At 40.8% G+C, this 15,069-nt stretch overlaps 1 protein-coding gene and 1 non-coding gene across 8 annotated transcripts in view; both read right to left on the bottom strand.

Moving 5' to 3' along the window:
- The window catches only part of ULK2 (unc-51 like autophagy activating kinase 2), a 65,868-nt gene that overhangs the window by 24,506 nt on the left and 26,293 nt on the right, over window positions 1–15,069 (bottom strand). For 6 of the 7 annotated variants that reach the window (XM_036836648.1, XM_036836649.1, XM_036836652.1 and 3 more), the window contains exons 13-14: window positions 11,439–11,610; window positions 2,980–3,040 (exon numbers count right to left, since the gene is read on the bottom strand). In XM_036836648.1, the coding sequence (XP_036692543.1) occupies window positions 2,980–3,040; window positions 11,439–11,610 (233 nt within the window). The remainder of the gene's footprint in view (window positions 1–2,979; window positions 3,041–11,438; window positions 11,611–15,069) is intronic. The other variant, XM_036836653.1, reaches the window with a different exon arrangement.
- Window positions 1,694–1,766, bottom strand: TRNAK-UUU. The gene has a single exon. It is a non-coding gene; the product is annotated as a tRNA-Lys (tRNA).

Genomic DNA, 15,069 nt, shown 5'->3' with positions numbered 1-15,069 from the left:
AGGAAGGAAATAACAGGTAGATGTCAGAACATATACAGATTGTGCATCTTGATTTATTCAGAACTCTTTTTCTAAGATTCTGGTTGTCTTCCACTTGAGGGAAGGAAATAATAAAGATTAGAGGAGAGGTAAAGAAAATTGAGAAAATGGAAAAACAATAGAAAAAAATCAAGGAAACTAAGAGTTGGTTTATTTTTTTTAAATAAAATCAATGAAATTGACAAACCCTTAGCAAGATTAACTAAGGATAAAAGAGAAAAGACTCAAAATCAGAAAGGAAAGAAGGGACATAACTAATGCCACAGAAATAAAAAGGATTTTAAAAGAATACTATGAACAATTGCTTACCAACAAACTGATAACCTAGAAGATACAGAAAAAATCCTACAAATACACAAACTACCAAGACTGGATCATGAAGAAAGAAAATGTGAACAGACCCATTACTAGTAATGAGACTGAATCAGTAATTGAAAACCTCCCAACAAAGAAAAGTCTAGGACCAGATGGCTTCACTGGTGAATTCTATCGAACAGTTAAAGACTTAACACAAACACCCAAACTCTTCCAAAAATTTGAAGAGGAGGGAACACTCCCAAACTCATTCCATGAGTTCAGCATTACCCTAGTACCAAAGCCAGACACAGACACTACAAGAAAACTACAGAATATCCCTGATGAAATTTGATGTGAAAATCCTCAACAAAATACTAGCAAACCAAATTCAACAGCACCTTAAAAGGATCAAACACCATGACTAAACGGGATTTACAGTATACCACCATTAACAGAACACGGACAAAAACCACATGATCATTGCAATTGATGCAGAAAGAGCATTTGTCAAAATCCAACACCCTTTCATGATAAAACCACTAAATAAAATAGGAATAGAAGGAAATTACCTCAATATAATAAAGGTCATATATGAAAAGCCCACAGCTAACAGCATACTCAATGGTGAAAGACAGAAAGCCTTTCTTCTATGATCAGTAATGAGACAAGAATGGCCACTCTCAACACTTCTATTCAACGTAGAATTCCCAGCCAGAGCAATTAGGCAAGAAAAAGAAATTAAAGACTTTCAAACTGGAAAGGAAGAAGTAAAATGATCTCTGTTCACAGATAACATGACCTTAAATGTAGAAAACTCTAAAGATTTCACATGCAAAAAAACCCCAAAACACATTAGAGCTAGCAAACTCAGCAAAGGTGCAGGATACAAAATCAACACCCACAAATCAGCTGTATTTCCATTTACTAAAAATGAACAATCCCAAAAGGAAATTAAGAAAACAATCTCACTGACAATAGTATCAAAAAGAATAAAATACTGAGGAGTAAGTCTAACCAAGGAGACGAAAGACTTGTATGCTGAAAACTACAAAACACTGCTAAAAGAAATTAAAGAAGACATCTCATATTCATAGATTGGATGACTTAGTATTTAAGATGTCAATAGTACTACCCAAAGTGTTTTATATGGATCAGTGCAATCCCTATCAAAATCCCAATGGCAATTTTTGCATAAATAGAAAAATTTAAAAATCTATCCTAGAATTCATATGGAATCTGCAAGGACCCTGAATAGTCAAAATAATCTTGGAAAAGAAGAATAAAATTAGAAGTCTCATAATTCTTCTTTTTATTTATTTATTTTTTTTGCTGCACCACACGGCTTGTGGGATCTTAGTTCCCCAACTGGGGATTGAACCCAGGCCCACAGCAGTAAAAGTACTGAGTCCTAACCATTGGACCGCCAGGGAATTCCCGGAGGTCTCATACTTTTTTATTTAAAAACATATTTCAGGACTTCTCTGGTGGCGCAGTTGTTAAGAATCTGCCTGCCAATGCAGGGGACACAGGTTCAAGCCCTGGTCCGGGAAGATCCCACATACTGCAGAGCAACTAAGCCCATGCACCACAACTACTGAGCCTGTGCTCTAGAGCCCGTGCTCCACAAGAGAGGCTACCACAATGAGAAGCCCGTGCACCGCAATGAAGAGTAGCCCCTGCTCGCCACAACTAGAGGAAGCCCATGTGCAGCAAGGAAGACCCAACACAGCCAAAAATAAATAAATTTAAAAAAACATATCACAAAGCTACAGTAATCAAAACAGCGTGGCACTGGCATAAAGACAGATCTATAGACCAGTAGAGCAGAATAGAGAGCCCAGAAACAAACACTTGCATACATGGACAAATGATCTATGACAAGGGTGCCAGCACCACTCAATGGAGAAAGGACAGTCTCTTCAGCAAATGGTGCTGGGAAAACTAGACATCCACATGCAAAAAATGAAACTGGACCCTTCCTTATCTTATGCCGTATACAAAAATCAACTAAAAATAGATTAAAGATCTAAATATAACAATATAATATATAACCATATAAAAGTATATGGAGGGACTTCCCTGGTGGTGCAGTGGTTAAGAATCTGCCCGCAAATGCAGGGGACACGGGTTCAAGCCCTGGTTTGGGAAGACCCCACATGCCGTGGAGCAACTAAGCCCGTGCGCCACAACTACGGAGCCTGCGCTCTAGAGCCTGCGAGCCGCAACTACTGAGCCCGCGTGCCACAACTACTGAAGCCCGTGCACCTAGAGACTGTGCTCTGGAACAAGAGAAGCCACCGCAATGAGAAGCCCCCGCTCGACACAACTAAAGAAAGCCAGCGCGCAGCAATGAAGACCCAACACAGCCAAAAATAAACACATAAATAAATGTACATTAAAAAAATAATAAGTATATGGAGACCTGTTCCACAACATTGTGGATATACTTAATGCTATTATTGAACTCAAACTGAAAAATGGTTAAGACGGAAGATTTAATGTTTTTTAACACAATTAAAAAAGTTTTTAAAGAATAGATTGTGAAACAAAATAAATTTTACATCAAGAACACAGAGTTCTATAACTCTACTCACACACACAAAAAATATGAAAAAATGTTTAGTGAAATATATGCAAACATACCCTCCACACACCAAGAACTCATTAGAAGCACGTCTGCCAGCAGTGCCCATCGGCATATCATCTAAAGGAAAAAGAGAAAAATACAGTCAGTTCTGCTATACCACCTGTTAAAAAAATGTATATTGTTCCAACATGACTATTAGGAAACAATCTGATCACAGTACAAATTTACCATTTGCTTATGTTGTGATTCTGCCCATGAGTAACAACAGGTGAGCACAGAACACTGCACCCAGCTGAATTCACAGGCTGCCAACATCAGGTCTTTTCAGGGTAAAGTGTCATACTTATTGCAGTGTATACATATTTCTTCACCTTTTAACATGTGCAAAATCTGTGTTTTTATCATGTTCCTTTTCATGTGCCACGGACAAAGGTTTTGAGTGTTGTGCTCCTAATCCCAATTTGCCCATAAACTCTGTGGTTTTTACTGAACTACTTTGCAGGGTGTGGTGACTTTTAGGAACACGTGTGTCACATTCTAGTACAGCTGCCTGTATCCGAAGTCTAATTCACTCTAACGCTGGAGCACCCACACTCCTGCGTGACACTCTCCTGTGTCTTGCACGGGTAGCTGAACAAGATGTCATGAAACTGGGGCCTCTTGGACACAGATGCCACAGGCCATCTTCATGCTCAGACATCATCCATCTAAGGGAATAGAGCGCAGCTCAGAACACAGGGGCCTGTCACCTCTATACCCACTAGATCATACTGCCCTGTGTGACCTTTACATGGCTGCAAAGGTATAATTCATATGTGTTGATGTGAAATAGCAGTGTTGACCAAATAATATAAATTTTTAAAAATAAAATAAACTGTGGTAACCTCAAAATACTCAAAAAGGAAAAAAATAATCATAAATATCCTTTTGAATGGCCACACATGGAACTGAGAAATACATTTACTTTGGTCACTACTCTCATGAAGCTTACATTCTAGTAGTGAAAGAAGGTAATAATACCAGGCAGTGATAAGATGGATAAAAGGAAAATGAATCAGGGTAAGGGGATAAAGAGAGGGGCAAGGAAGGAGTCGATTTTAAAGACAATAGTTTCCTACGGAGGAAACGGGGCAGAGGGGACAGGGTTGGAAGCTGGAGTTCACTAAGAGTTCACCCCTTCATTTTGTAGCTTTGAGTTTGGAATCATATATCATTACGAAACAAAATTAAGTCAAAAGAAAAGAACAAGCTCTAGAAATCAAAAATAAAATGAAGCGATGGAACCTAATCATATATCAACTTGGTAGCATAACCACCAGAGGGGAATGAATGCTTTCTTTTTTTTTTTTTTAAGTTCTTTATTGAGGATTTTTTGTTTTTGATTTTGTTTGGGTTGGGTCTCCATTGCTGTGCGTGGGCTTTCTCTACTTGCGGCGAGCGGGGGCTACTCTTCGTTCCGGTGCACAGGCTTCTCATTGCAGTGGCTTCTCCTGTTGTGGAGCATGGGCTCTAGGTGCGTGGGCTTCAGTAGTTGTGGCGCACAGGCTTAGTTGCTCCGCGGCATGTGGGATCTTCCTTGACCAGGGATCGAACCCATGTCCCCTGCACTGGCAGGTGGGCTCTTAACCACTGCGCCACCAGGGAAGTCTGGGGATGCTTTCAAGTGACTTTAAACTCAGTAATTTAATTGGGGGGGTGGGTGGGAAACACCCAACTCCAGGCCCCTGTAGTCCTCCTGTTCCACCTGAGGCGAGAGGAAGAATCTGAAACACCTGTGAAGTTCACGGCCCAGAGGCACAGGCTCAACGCAAGGCAGAGCCCCAATCACAGGGCTCGCCCACTCCTCACCACCACATCACTAAAGGCCTACTGACAGCAGGTCCTTTCACCCGGTACATCATGTGCGCCTATCAAGAAAGAATTACAGGGCTTCCCTGGTGACGCAGTGGTTAAGAATCCGCCTGCCAACGCAGGCCACATGGGTTCGAGCCCTGGTCCGGGAAGATCCCACATGCCACGGAGCAACTAAGCCTGTGCGCCACAACTACTGAGTCTGTGCTCTAGAGCTCGCAAGCCACAACTACTGAGCCCAAGTGCTGCAACTACTGAAGCCCCCATGCCTAGAGCCCGTGCTCCGCAGCAAGAGAAGCCACTGCAATGAGAAGCCCGCGCACCGCAACGAAGAGTAGCCCCCGCTCACTGTAACTAGAGAAAGCCCGTGCGCAGCAACGGAGACCCAACGCCGCCAAAAATAAAAATAAATAAAATAAAGAAATTTATTTTTTAAAAAAAGAATCTTATTTCTTTAAAAAAAAAAGAAAGAAAGAATTACAAGGCATATCAAAAGGCAAAAAAAAACACACTTTGAAGAGACAGAGCAAGCATCAGAACCAGACATGGTGAGGATGTTGGATTATCAGACAGGGAATTTAAAACAAGTATGATTAATATGCTCAGGGCTCTAATGGGGAAAGCAGATAGCATGCAAGAACAGGTGGGCAAGGTAAGCAGAGATGGAAATCCTAAGAAAGATCCAAAAAGAAATGCTGGAGATAAACACTGTAACATTAATGAAGAATGTCTTTGGTGTGCTTATTAGTAGACTGGACATGTCTGAGAACAGAATCTCTGAGCAAGAGTATTATTTCAAGAGAATCCTTGAAAACCCAAAAACAAAGAGAACAAAGACTTAAAAAAAAAAAAACACCCAAAAAACAGAACAGAATATCCACAGTCTGTGGGACAACTATAAAAGGTATAACATATGCATAATGGTGATTCCAGAAGGAGAAGAAAGAGGAGCAACAGAAGGAAATATTTGAAACAATGACTGAGAATTTCCCCAAATTAATGTCAGACACCAAGCCACAGATCCAGGAAGCTCAGAAAACACCCAGCAGGGTAAATGCCCCAAACAACTACACTTCAGCATGTCATTTTCAAATTACAGAAAATCAAACATAAAGAAAATATCCTGAAAGAAGCCAGAGGAAAGGAACACCATACCTACAGAGGAACAAAGATAAGAATTACATAGACTTCTCCTCAGAAACCATGCAAGCAGAAAGAGAGTGGAGGGAAATATTTAAGGTGTTGAGAGAAATAAACCACCAACTTAGAGTTCTGTACCCTGCAAAATTATCCTCCAAAATGAAGGAGAAATAAAGACTCTCAGACAAATAAAAATTGAGGGGATTTGTTGCCAGTAGATCTGCCTTGCAAGAAGTTCTTTAGAGAGAAGGAAAATAATATGGATCAGAAAACCGAATCTACATAAAGAAAGGAAGAACACTGAAGAAAGAATAAGTGAAGGTAAAATAAAAACTTTTATTTTTATTATTATTTTTTAATTGGAGTAAAATTGCTTTACAATGTTGTTAAGTTTCTGCTGTACAATGAAATGAATCAGCTATATGCAGACATATATCCCCTCCCTCTTGGACCTCCCTCCCACCCCCCCACATCCCACCCGTCTAGGTCGTCACAGAGCACCGAGCTGATCTCCCTGTGCTTTACAGCAGGTTCTCACTAGCTATCTGTTTTACACATGATAGTGTATTTATGTCAAACCTAAGCTCCCAATTCGTCCTAGCTTCCCCTTCCCCACTGTGTCCACATGTCCATCCTCTATGTCTACGTCTCTATTCCTGCCCTGGAACTAGGTTCATCTGTACCATTTTTCTAGATTCCACGTATATGCGTTAATATACGATATTTGTTTTTCTCTTTTTGGCTTACTTCACTCTGTATGACAGACTCTAGGTCCATCCACATCTCTACAAATCCCAATTTCATTCCTTTTTATGGATGAGTAATATTCCACTGTATATACCATACCACATCTTCTTTATCCATTCACCTATCATTGGACATTTAGGTTGTTTCCATGTCCTGGCTACTGTAAATAGTGCTACAATGAACATTGGGGTACATGTGTCCTTTTGAATTATGGTTTTATCAGGGTACATGCCCAGTAGTGGGGTTGCTGGGTCATATGGTAGTTCTATTTTTAGTTTTTTAAGGAACCTCCATACTGTTCTCCATAGTGGCTGTATCAATTTACATTCCCACCAGCAGTGCAAAAGGGTTCCTTTTTCTCCACACCCTCTCCAGCATTTATTGTTTATAGATTTTTTGATGATGGCCATTCTGACTGGTGTGAGGTGATACTTCATTGTAGTTTTGATTTGCGTTTCTCTAATAATTAGTGATGTTGAGCATCTTTTCACGTGCCTCTTGGCCACCTGTATGTCTTCTTTGGTGAAATGTCTGTTTAGGTCTTCCGCCCGTATTTTAATTGGGTTGTTTGTTTTTTTGATATTGATCTCCATGAGCTGTTTACAGGTAACAATTTGTTCAAAATAACAACAGCAACAATGTACTCAGTTATGTATGCTTCCCTACATATCTTATGTGTATATATACAGACATACTTATGTAGCTTATATATAAGTGCGATTAATGACAGTGATACAAGGGATGGGAGGAAGGAATTAGGATTATTTTGTTATTGATATTATAAGATACCCACACTATTTATGAATGGTATAGCATATTTGAAAGTGGACTTGGATTAGTTACACATGTATTTTGCAAATCTAGGGCAACCACTAAAAAAAATAAAAAAGAGGTATAATTGATATGCTAAGAAAGGAAAGAAAATAGAACCATAATAAATGCTCAATTAAAACCACAAAAGGTAGCAAAAGAGTGGAAGACAAAGACAAGAACAAAGATCAAGGACAACAACAGAAAACAGTAATGAATATGGTAGATACTAATCCAGGTACAGCAATAATCACTTTTAACATCAGTGGTCTAAATGCACAATTAAAAGACAGAAATTTCAAAGAAGATACACAGATGGCCAACAGGCACATGAAAAGATATTCAACATCACTTATTATTAAAGAAACGCAAATCAAAACCACAATGAGGTACACCACCTCACACCAGTCTGAATGGCTACCATCAAAAAGTCTACAAATAATAAATGCTGGAGAGAGGGTGGAGAAAAGGGAACCCTCCTATTCCACCACTGTTGGTGGGAATGTAAATTGGTGCAGCCACTATGGAGAATAGTATGGAGGTTCCTCAAAAAACTAAAAATAGAGATGTCATATGATCCAGCAATCCTACTCCTGGGGATATATCTGGAGAAAACTCTAATTCAAAAAGATACATGCACCCGTATGTTCATAGCAGCACTATTCACAATGGCCAAGACATGGAAACAACCTAAAGGTCCATCAACAGATGAATGGATAAAGAAGATGTTGTACATATACACAATGGAAATTACTCATAAAAAAGAATGAAAAATGACATTTACAGCTTCATGGCTGGATCTAGAGATTATCATACTAAGTGAAGTAAGTCAGACAGAGAAAGACAAATACCATATATCACTTATATGTGGAATCTAAAAACATGATACAAATGAACTTATGTACAAAACAGAAATAGACTCACAGACATAGAAAACAAACTTATGGTTAGCAAAGGGGATAAGGAGGGATAAATTAGGAGTTTGGGATTAACATATACACACTACTGTATATAAAGCAGATAACCAACAAGGACCTATACTGTATAACACAGAGAACTCTATTCAATATCTTGTAATCACCTATAATGGAAAATAATCTGAAAGAGAATACATATATACATATATGTATAACTCAATCACTTTGCTGTACACTTGAAAATAACACAACATTGTAAATTAACTATACTTCAATTTAAAAAAAGTAGGAAAGGGGGAGGGAGAGCTGTACAGAGGAGCCACAAATCCCACCCACAATGCAGGAGCTGCAGTCCCCTTCAAAAAAAAAAAAAATCAGTGGTTTCCAGGGGTCAGGTGGGGAGAAATAAGTAGGTAGACCACAGAGGATTTTTAAGGCAGTGAAAATGCTCTGTATAATAACAATGGTGGAAACATGTCATTATACATTTGTCCAAACCACAGAATGTACACCACCAAGAGTGAACTCTGAAGTAAACTGTGGACGTTAGGTGATTATGATGTGTCAATGTCGGTTCATCGTTGGTGACAAATGAACCACTCTGGTGACTGATGATTACAACGGGGGAAGCTATGCAATAAGGGGTACATAAGGGTATATGGGGAATCTCTGTACTTTTCTCTCAATTTTGTTGTATAACCTAAAACTGCCCTAAAAAATTAAATCTTGGCGAGCTCCCTGAGGGACTAGTGGTTAGAATTCCAAGCTTTCACTACCGTGGCCCAGGTTCAGTCCCTGGTTGGGGAAATGAGATCCCGCAAGCCGCGTGCCGTGGCCAAAAAGGAAAAATTAAATCTTTTAAAAAACTATCTTATACATATGATATACTTCACGATAACAAATTTTTACTAATTACATGGCAGGGTGTGGTCAACCGTAACAAATGTTGTGGACACATCAAAAAGATGAGGACTGAGAAATGACCCCTGGGATTTGGCAGCATAAAAAGACCTCGACAGGAGCAGTTTGGGAAAAAAAGAAATGTTTTTAAGACAACATTTATACAATACAAAAAAACCCAAAGGTAACTTCAATAAAACAAAAGGTGTGAATGTCCTTTACGTAAAGTATAAACATGCATCAAAACACACTAAAGAAATCTAAGTAAGTGGAGGAACAAACACACAAACATTCTTGAGCAGACAATTCTCTAGGTCCCTGAATAGGTCTTAGAGAATCAGTACAATGCTAATCAAAATCCCCAAATGGTTTTTTGTAGGATTTTCAAGTTGAAATTAAACTATATGGGGGGGGGGGGAAAGGGGACCAAGAATAGCCCGGGTGACTCCACAGAATTCTAGGATGCTCCCCACCATCACCTTCCACCCCATCTTACGCACACACAATGAAACAAATCCTTTATATAAGCCTGATATGACAAGTCTGGAATTGCATATCAGTGTAGAAAGGACAGAATATTCAATAAATAATGCTAGGGTAATTGACAGAGCCCTTATGCCATCTACACAAATTAATTCCAGGTAAAGTTAAATATGAAAAAAAACCATGAAAATCTTTAGAAGGCACCATGATAACATTGGGGCAGCATGGCAGAGGTGTTAGTGGCCACAACTTGCTTATACCAATATTTTATAGAGTTAAAGTTATACATATCTATAGCATCCACCTGGAAGAAATTCTGGCACAAGGACATCTGTTATAACACATTTTGAACAGTAAAAAGAAATGTTCCAAGTCATAATCAGTAGGGAAATGGATGGTGGTTTAGTTGCACTATAAATATCATATATTAAAATGAACTAGATACACACCTAGATATAGATCTAGATACACAGCAAAAATATGAATAAAAAAGCAAACTATAGAAAACAATATTCTATATAACATTTACTTGAAACTAAAATCATGAAAATACTTTATGTTCTTTATGGATACAGGGACATATTAGAATTACAGATCAAGAGGCAGAATGCATCTCTGGCAAGAGAAGAATGATGCAAGGTGCTCTGGTTGTACCTACAGCATTTTACACCTTTAAAAAGACATCTAAAACATATATGGCAAAATGTTGACATAAATAAAATTAGCACGGTGGATGATTTGAGTACCTGCCGTATTATTTTGTTTGAAATATTTCACAATTTTAAAAGTTTTAATTAACTTTTTAGTGAAACAAAACCACCACACAGGATGAGTTTTAAAGGCAGCTCCCAGCCCTCAGCACACGGGTCAGGCCTGCCGCTTGCCTTAGGTGCCGTGTGGTTCCCCTGCCCCAGCCAATCAGCCCCGAAGCATGTTTGGTCTAGGGCCACAGCCTTCACAACAGCCAGCGCAGGGGTGAACGTCAGCAGCTACTAAATACGTATTTGACAAACAACTAGAGACCTCTTGATACAAACGTCTCCAACTTTCTACATCTGCACACAGTCAACTGGGTACTATTCACTTGTTGAAAGTAATCAAATTTCCAAGCCATGTTTCCATCCTTTTTCATGGTTTTGTCTAACTTCTCTTTTTGTAGGTTTTCTGGTGCCCTTCACTGTTCCACAGAACCCTGACTGTATTTAGTCAGCTTGGATTCTGCTTCCTTTATAAAAAATTCTTCCTGTAAATTTATGAGACTCATTCCTGAACTCAGGCCAGTAGCTCCTGAAGCACCATCCAGACTGTTTTTAAGACCCTTTGACTCTCAGTTTTTTTCCAAAAGAGGTCTTCTTTTAATTCCTTTCCTTAAATTTAATTTCTCTCATTATGTTGGCTTCTCTATTCCTTTCTGTTTGGATACAAACAGAATTTGAGATCATTTCCTACAAAGTTTTCATCTACCTTCAGAATCCAAGGTTACTGTCTTATAGAAGATGACTGAGCAGATTACAGGAAGGTAGGTAGATAGTTCTGGGAATTCCATCAACTAAATAAAATGTCCATTTGAAAAGGTGTCCTACACGAGAGAGCGTGATATGAAGGTTAAAAAATGCTAGTCTAGTCAATTCAGAAATATAATGTGTACAAGCAGAAAAGATTCTCACATGAGTGGTCTGACGAGGTGCTGTGTGGAACCAAAACAAAGTCATCCGTGTCACAAGAAGAGTTCTTGCTACTAGTACTGGCAGAATCTTTGGACACCTGGAGATAGTTGGGAGGACCCAATGGTGGGGAGGATAAGTTTTCTTCCTGAATATGCTGCATATCTGGAAGGGACTAAAATTAACAACATAAAATTAAAAGTGGCCTCATAATAAAATGCAAGTCAGAATAGCCATCAGACTAACGAATATTTTTTTCATGAAAGTGGCATAGAGTTCAATTCCATTTAAGATTTTAAAAAATCTCTTTGGAAAATCTTTCCCTTAGAAAAGCACAGTTTAAAGTGTCTTTGCATAATGACTTCTACAGTGTTTTCCAAAAATGATACTTAAAAATACATCATACCAAAAAAAAAACAACAACAAAAAAACCATCATACCAGTTATCACATGTACACGCTGCCTCTCCTGAAATGGTTCAGGTGAGTTTTTATCATCTCCACATCCCCGTTTCAGCGCATGGCCTAGCAAAGCAGATACTCAATACCTGTTTACTTAATGACTAAAACAAAACGTCCAGGGACTTTAAATTAATGACATCCTGCACACACAAAGTTTTAAATCTCCAATGAAGAAAACATTATAAAAGGGAAAGCAAGAGACCATGTTAACAGTAAGGATAAGGGCATGTAAGCACAGAGATTATTTACACTTCCAGAAGGAGAGATTTAGAAAACCTTACAGGCGTGGGTGTGTTCCTTTTCTGTTCTTTTTTGTCAGAGGAAGGAGTTGATTTGTGGGAGATACGACAGGAAGGGAAGAAAAGCATATAAAGATATTGACAGATACGTGGGCGTAAGTAGCTATAGACCTCTTGACACTTGCCCACTTCAAGGACACTAGTGACAACTCTAATTGAATGTCTTCATTATACAACAGTTTCCTAAAACAATGAACTTCATAATTTATTGTGTTAGGTCCCCATTACCATGTTTTGTTTTGTTTTTTAAATTTAGGTGTAGTTTAATCACGTAATAGTTTTACATTTTGAATGTTTAAGTTATATTTAATTTCCACCCACATAGCCCCAAAGAAAGAAAGTAATCATTCACTGTTAGTTGTGTTTCACTAAAACAAACCATTACCATGTTTAACCTTTGTTTCTATTTAAGAAAAAGAAAAATACTACAAAATGCTCTTTAAACCCCAGTCTTAAACTGCTGGCGCTCCTTTGAAGGTCACGGAGCAATGAAATCAGTCTCAAATCTCCTGATCACTTCTTTGTGTGTATGTGTGTGTTTGACATACACATGATATAAATTCTCCTTATCACTTTTTGAAGAGCACTTATGCTTCAAGGTTATAAGAGAGAGGAAGATGGAGGGACTAACATTACAGAGCACCTACCACGGGCTGGGCACTGCTAAGAGCTTTCTGTGTATGATCTAACTTCGGCCCTGTTCTGAAATCCATTTCATATATAAATAAACAAAACTCAGAAGATGAGGAAATCTGCCAACTGAAGAGCAGCTGAGCTGGGCTGGATCCCAAGTATCTAACTCCATGATTTCTTTCCAGTGCCATTTCTTTCCAGGCAGGAACTCTCAGTTTCTTCCTTTGCTATTTATAAAATCACCTTCATCCACAACCACTTGGGTGGAAGAGATGCTTCTTGCGTTCAAAGCTAATCTCTCCACTAATTCTCCCCACCTCCTCAAGGACCCAGATCACTCCCCTCTGCTCCTGACACTTTCACCCTCTCCCTTTATTCTGGCTTTTTTCCCCTCTGCACACAAACATGTTTAATTTTTCCACATCTCAAATCAATGCAACCCTCTCAATTACCATCTTCTCTCCCTTCTTCACTTAACAACGTTTCTTGAAACTTCAGTCTTCACTGACCCCAATTCCTCACCCCCTGTGTGTCGCCTAACCCACCATAACCCACCTCCTGCTTTCAACCCTCCACCAAAGCCGCCTTTATGAAGCCCGCCGGGGACCCCTGTGGCCGCGTTCTCCGGAGGCTCCTCTATGCCTTCAGTTACCTGCCTCTGCGACTCCGACACTGTGGGCCACTCTCCTCCTGACCCACCCCCTCCATTCAGTGACGCTACTCTCTTGCTTTCCCCGCGACTTCTTAGTCTCCTTTGCCCCTTGACGGAGAGGAGGGGCTTGCGGGATTCCCCAGGGCCACCCTGGGCCTCCACTCCGCACACTTCGTAGCCTCACCTGGGGTCACTCTCACCTTCCTGCCTCGGCTACCACTGCCAGAGGGACGACTGCAGCCCTGCCTCTCCCAGGCTGCCCCGCGCCTGCCCCCGCGCCTGCACACCACCAGCGCATTGCCTCTGTGCTCCCTCGCTGAGTGGCTCCATCAAAGTCCAACCACTTGGGTCCCGTCAAGATCACCCTCTTCCTTAGGTCCCCAGTTCAAGCAATCCAAGCGCCACGAACGCTTCACCTTGCTCCTCCTGGCCCCTCGTCTTCCCCTTTCCTACTGCTGACTTACTTCAGGCCCTCATTCTCAATAAAAACGAAGCAAAACCAAACCCAAACCGAAAAGTCTGCAATGGTCACAGGCTGTTCTCTCTGATCTGGCGGAGAGGCTTCTCTCCGTGTCCCCGATCCAATCCTCCACCCGCGTACAGAGGGATTTATTCGCTAAAACACAGCGGACCAGATGACGCCCCCACTTAGACTCCCTCAAATGGCTCACCACAGAAAGTCCGGCAGCCTCTGCTCGGTGCCCAAAGTCTGCCAAGACACAGCCTCTCCCTACCCTTCTGGCTCTGCTTTCCCCTCAGCACATCACCAATGCTCTCTGCACCCTACAGACTGAATCGTCAGAGAAGCCTGTCCAACAGAGCTTCCTGCAACGATGGGAGAGTTCTGTTCTATCCAGCGTGGCGGCCACCAGCTACATGTGGCTATGAGCACTTGAAATGTGGCCAGGGAGACTACGGAGCTGAACTTAATTCTAATAAACGTTGTGGCCAAGGACGGCTACAGATTCCTTCAGCGGGTCACCATTCCACAGGGATTCCTCTGCTTACAACACCACTCTTCTACAAATTCACCGTGCTTACTCTTCCTTCAAAACTCAGCTCAAGGGCTTCCCTGGTGGCGCAGTGGTTGAGAATCCGCCTGCCAGTGCAAGGGACACGGGTTCAAGCCCTGGTCCAGGAAGATCCCACATGCCGCGGAGCAACTAAGCCCGTGCGCCACAACTACTGAGCCCACGCTCTAGAGCCCGCGAGCCACAACTACTGAGCCCATGTGCTACAACTACTGAAGCCCGCCCGCCTAGAGCCCATGCGCCACAACAAGAGAAGCCACCGCAATGAGAAGCCTGCGCAACACGATGAAGAGTAGCCCCCGCTCGCCGCAACTAGAGAAAACCCGCGCGCAGCAACGAAGACCCAACGCAGCCAAAAATAAATAAATAAAAAAACAAAAACAAAAGCAAAAAACTCAGCTCAGTGCCTCTCCTGAGCATCTTTGCTGGCTTCTTAGTCTGATTTCATGCCCCTCATCCACACTCCCACAGGCAGTAAAGGCGTGTATACATATGCTTCTATAGTGATGCTTCACCTGACTCTTCTCCACACAATTAAACTAAAAGCTCCTCAATGAA

Source organism: Balaenoptera musculus, chromosome 20, assembly GCF_009873245.2.
Source record: "Balaenoptera musculus isolate JJ_BM4_2016_0621 chromosome 20, mBalMus1.pri.v3, whole genome shotgun sequence".
NCBI classification, from domain to species: Eukaryota; Metazoa; Chordata; class Mammalia; order Artiodactyla; family Balaenopteridae; genus Balaenoptera; species Balaenoptera musculus.
This window is presented reverse-complemented; position numbering and strand designations above follow the sequence as displayed.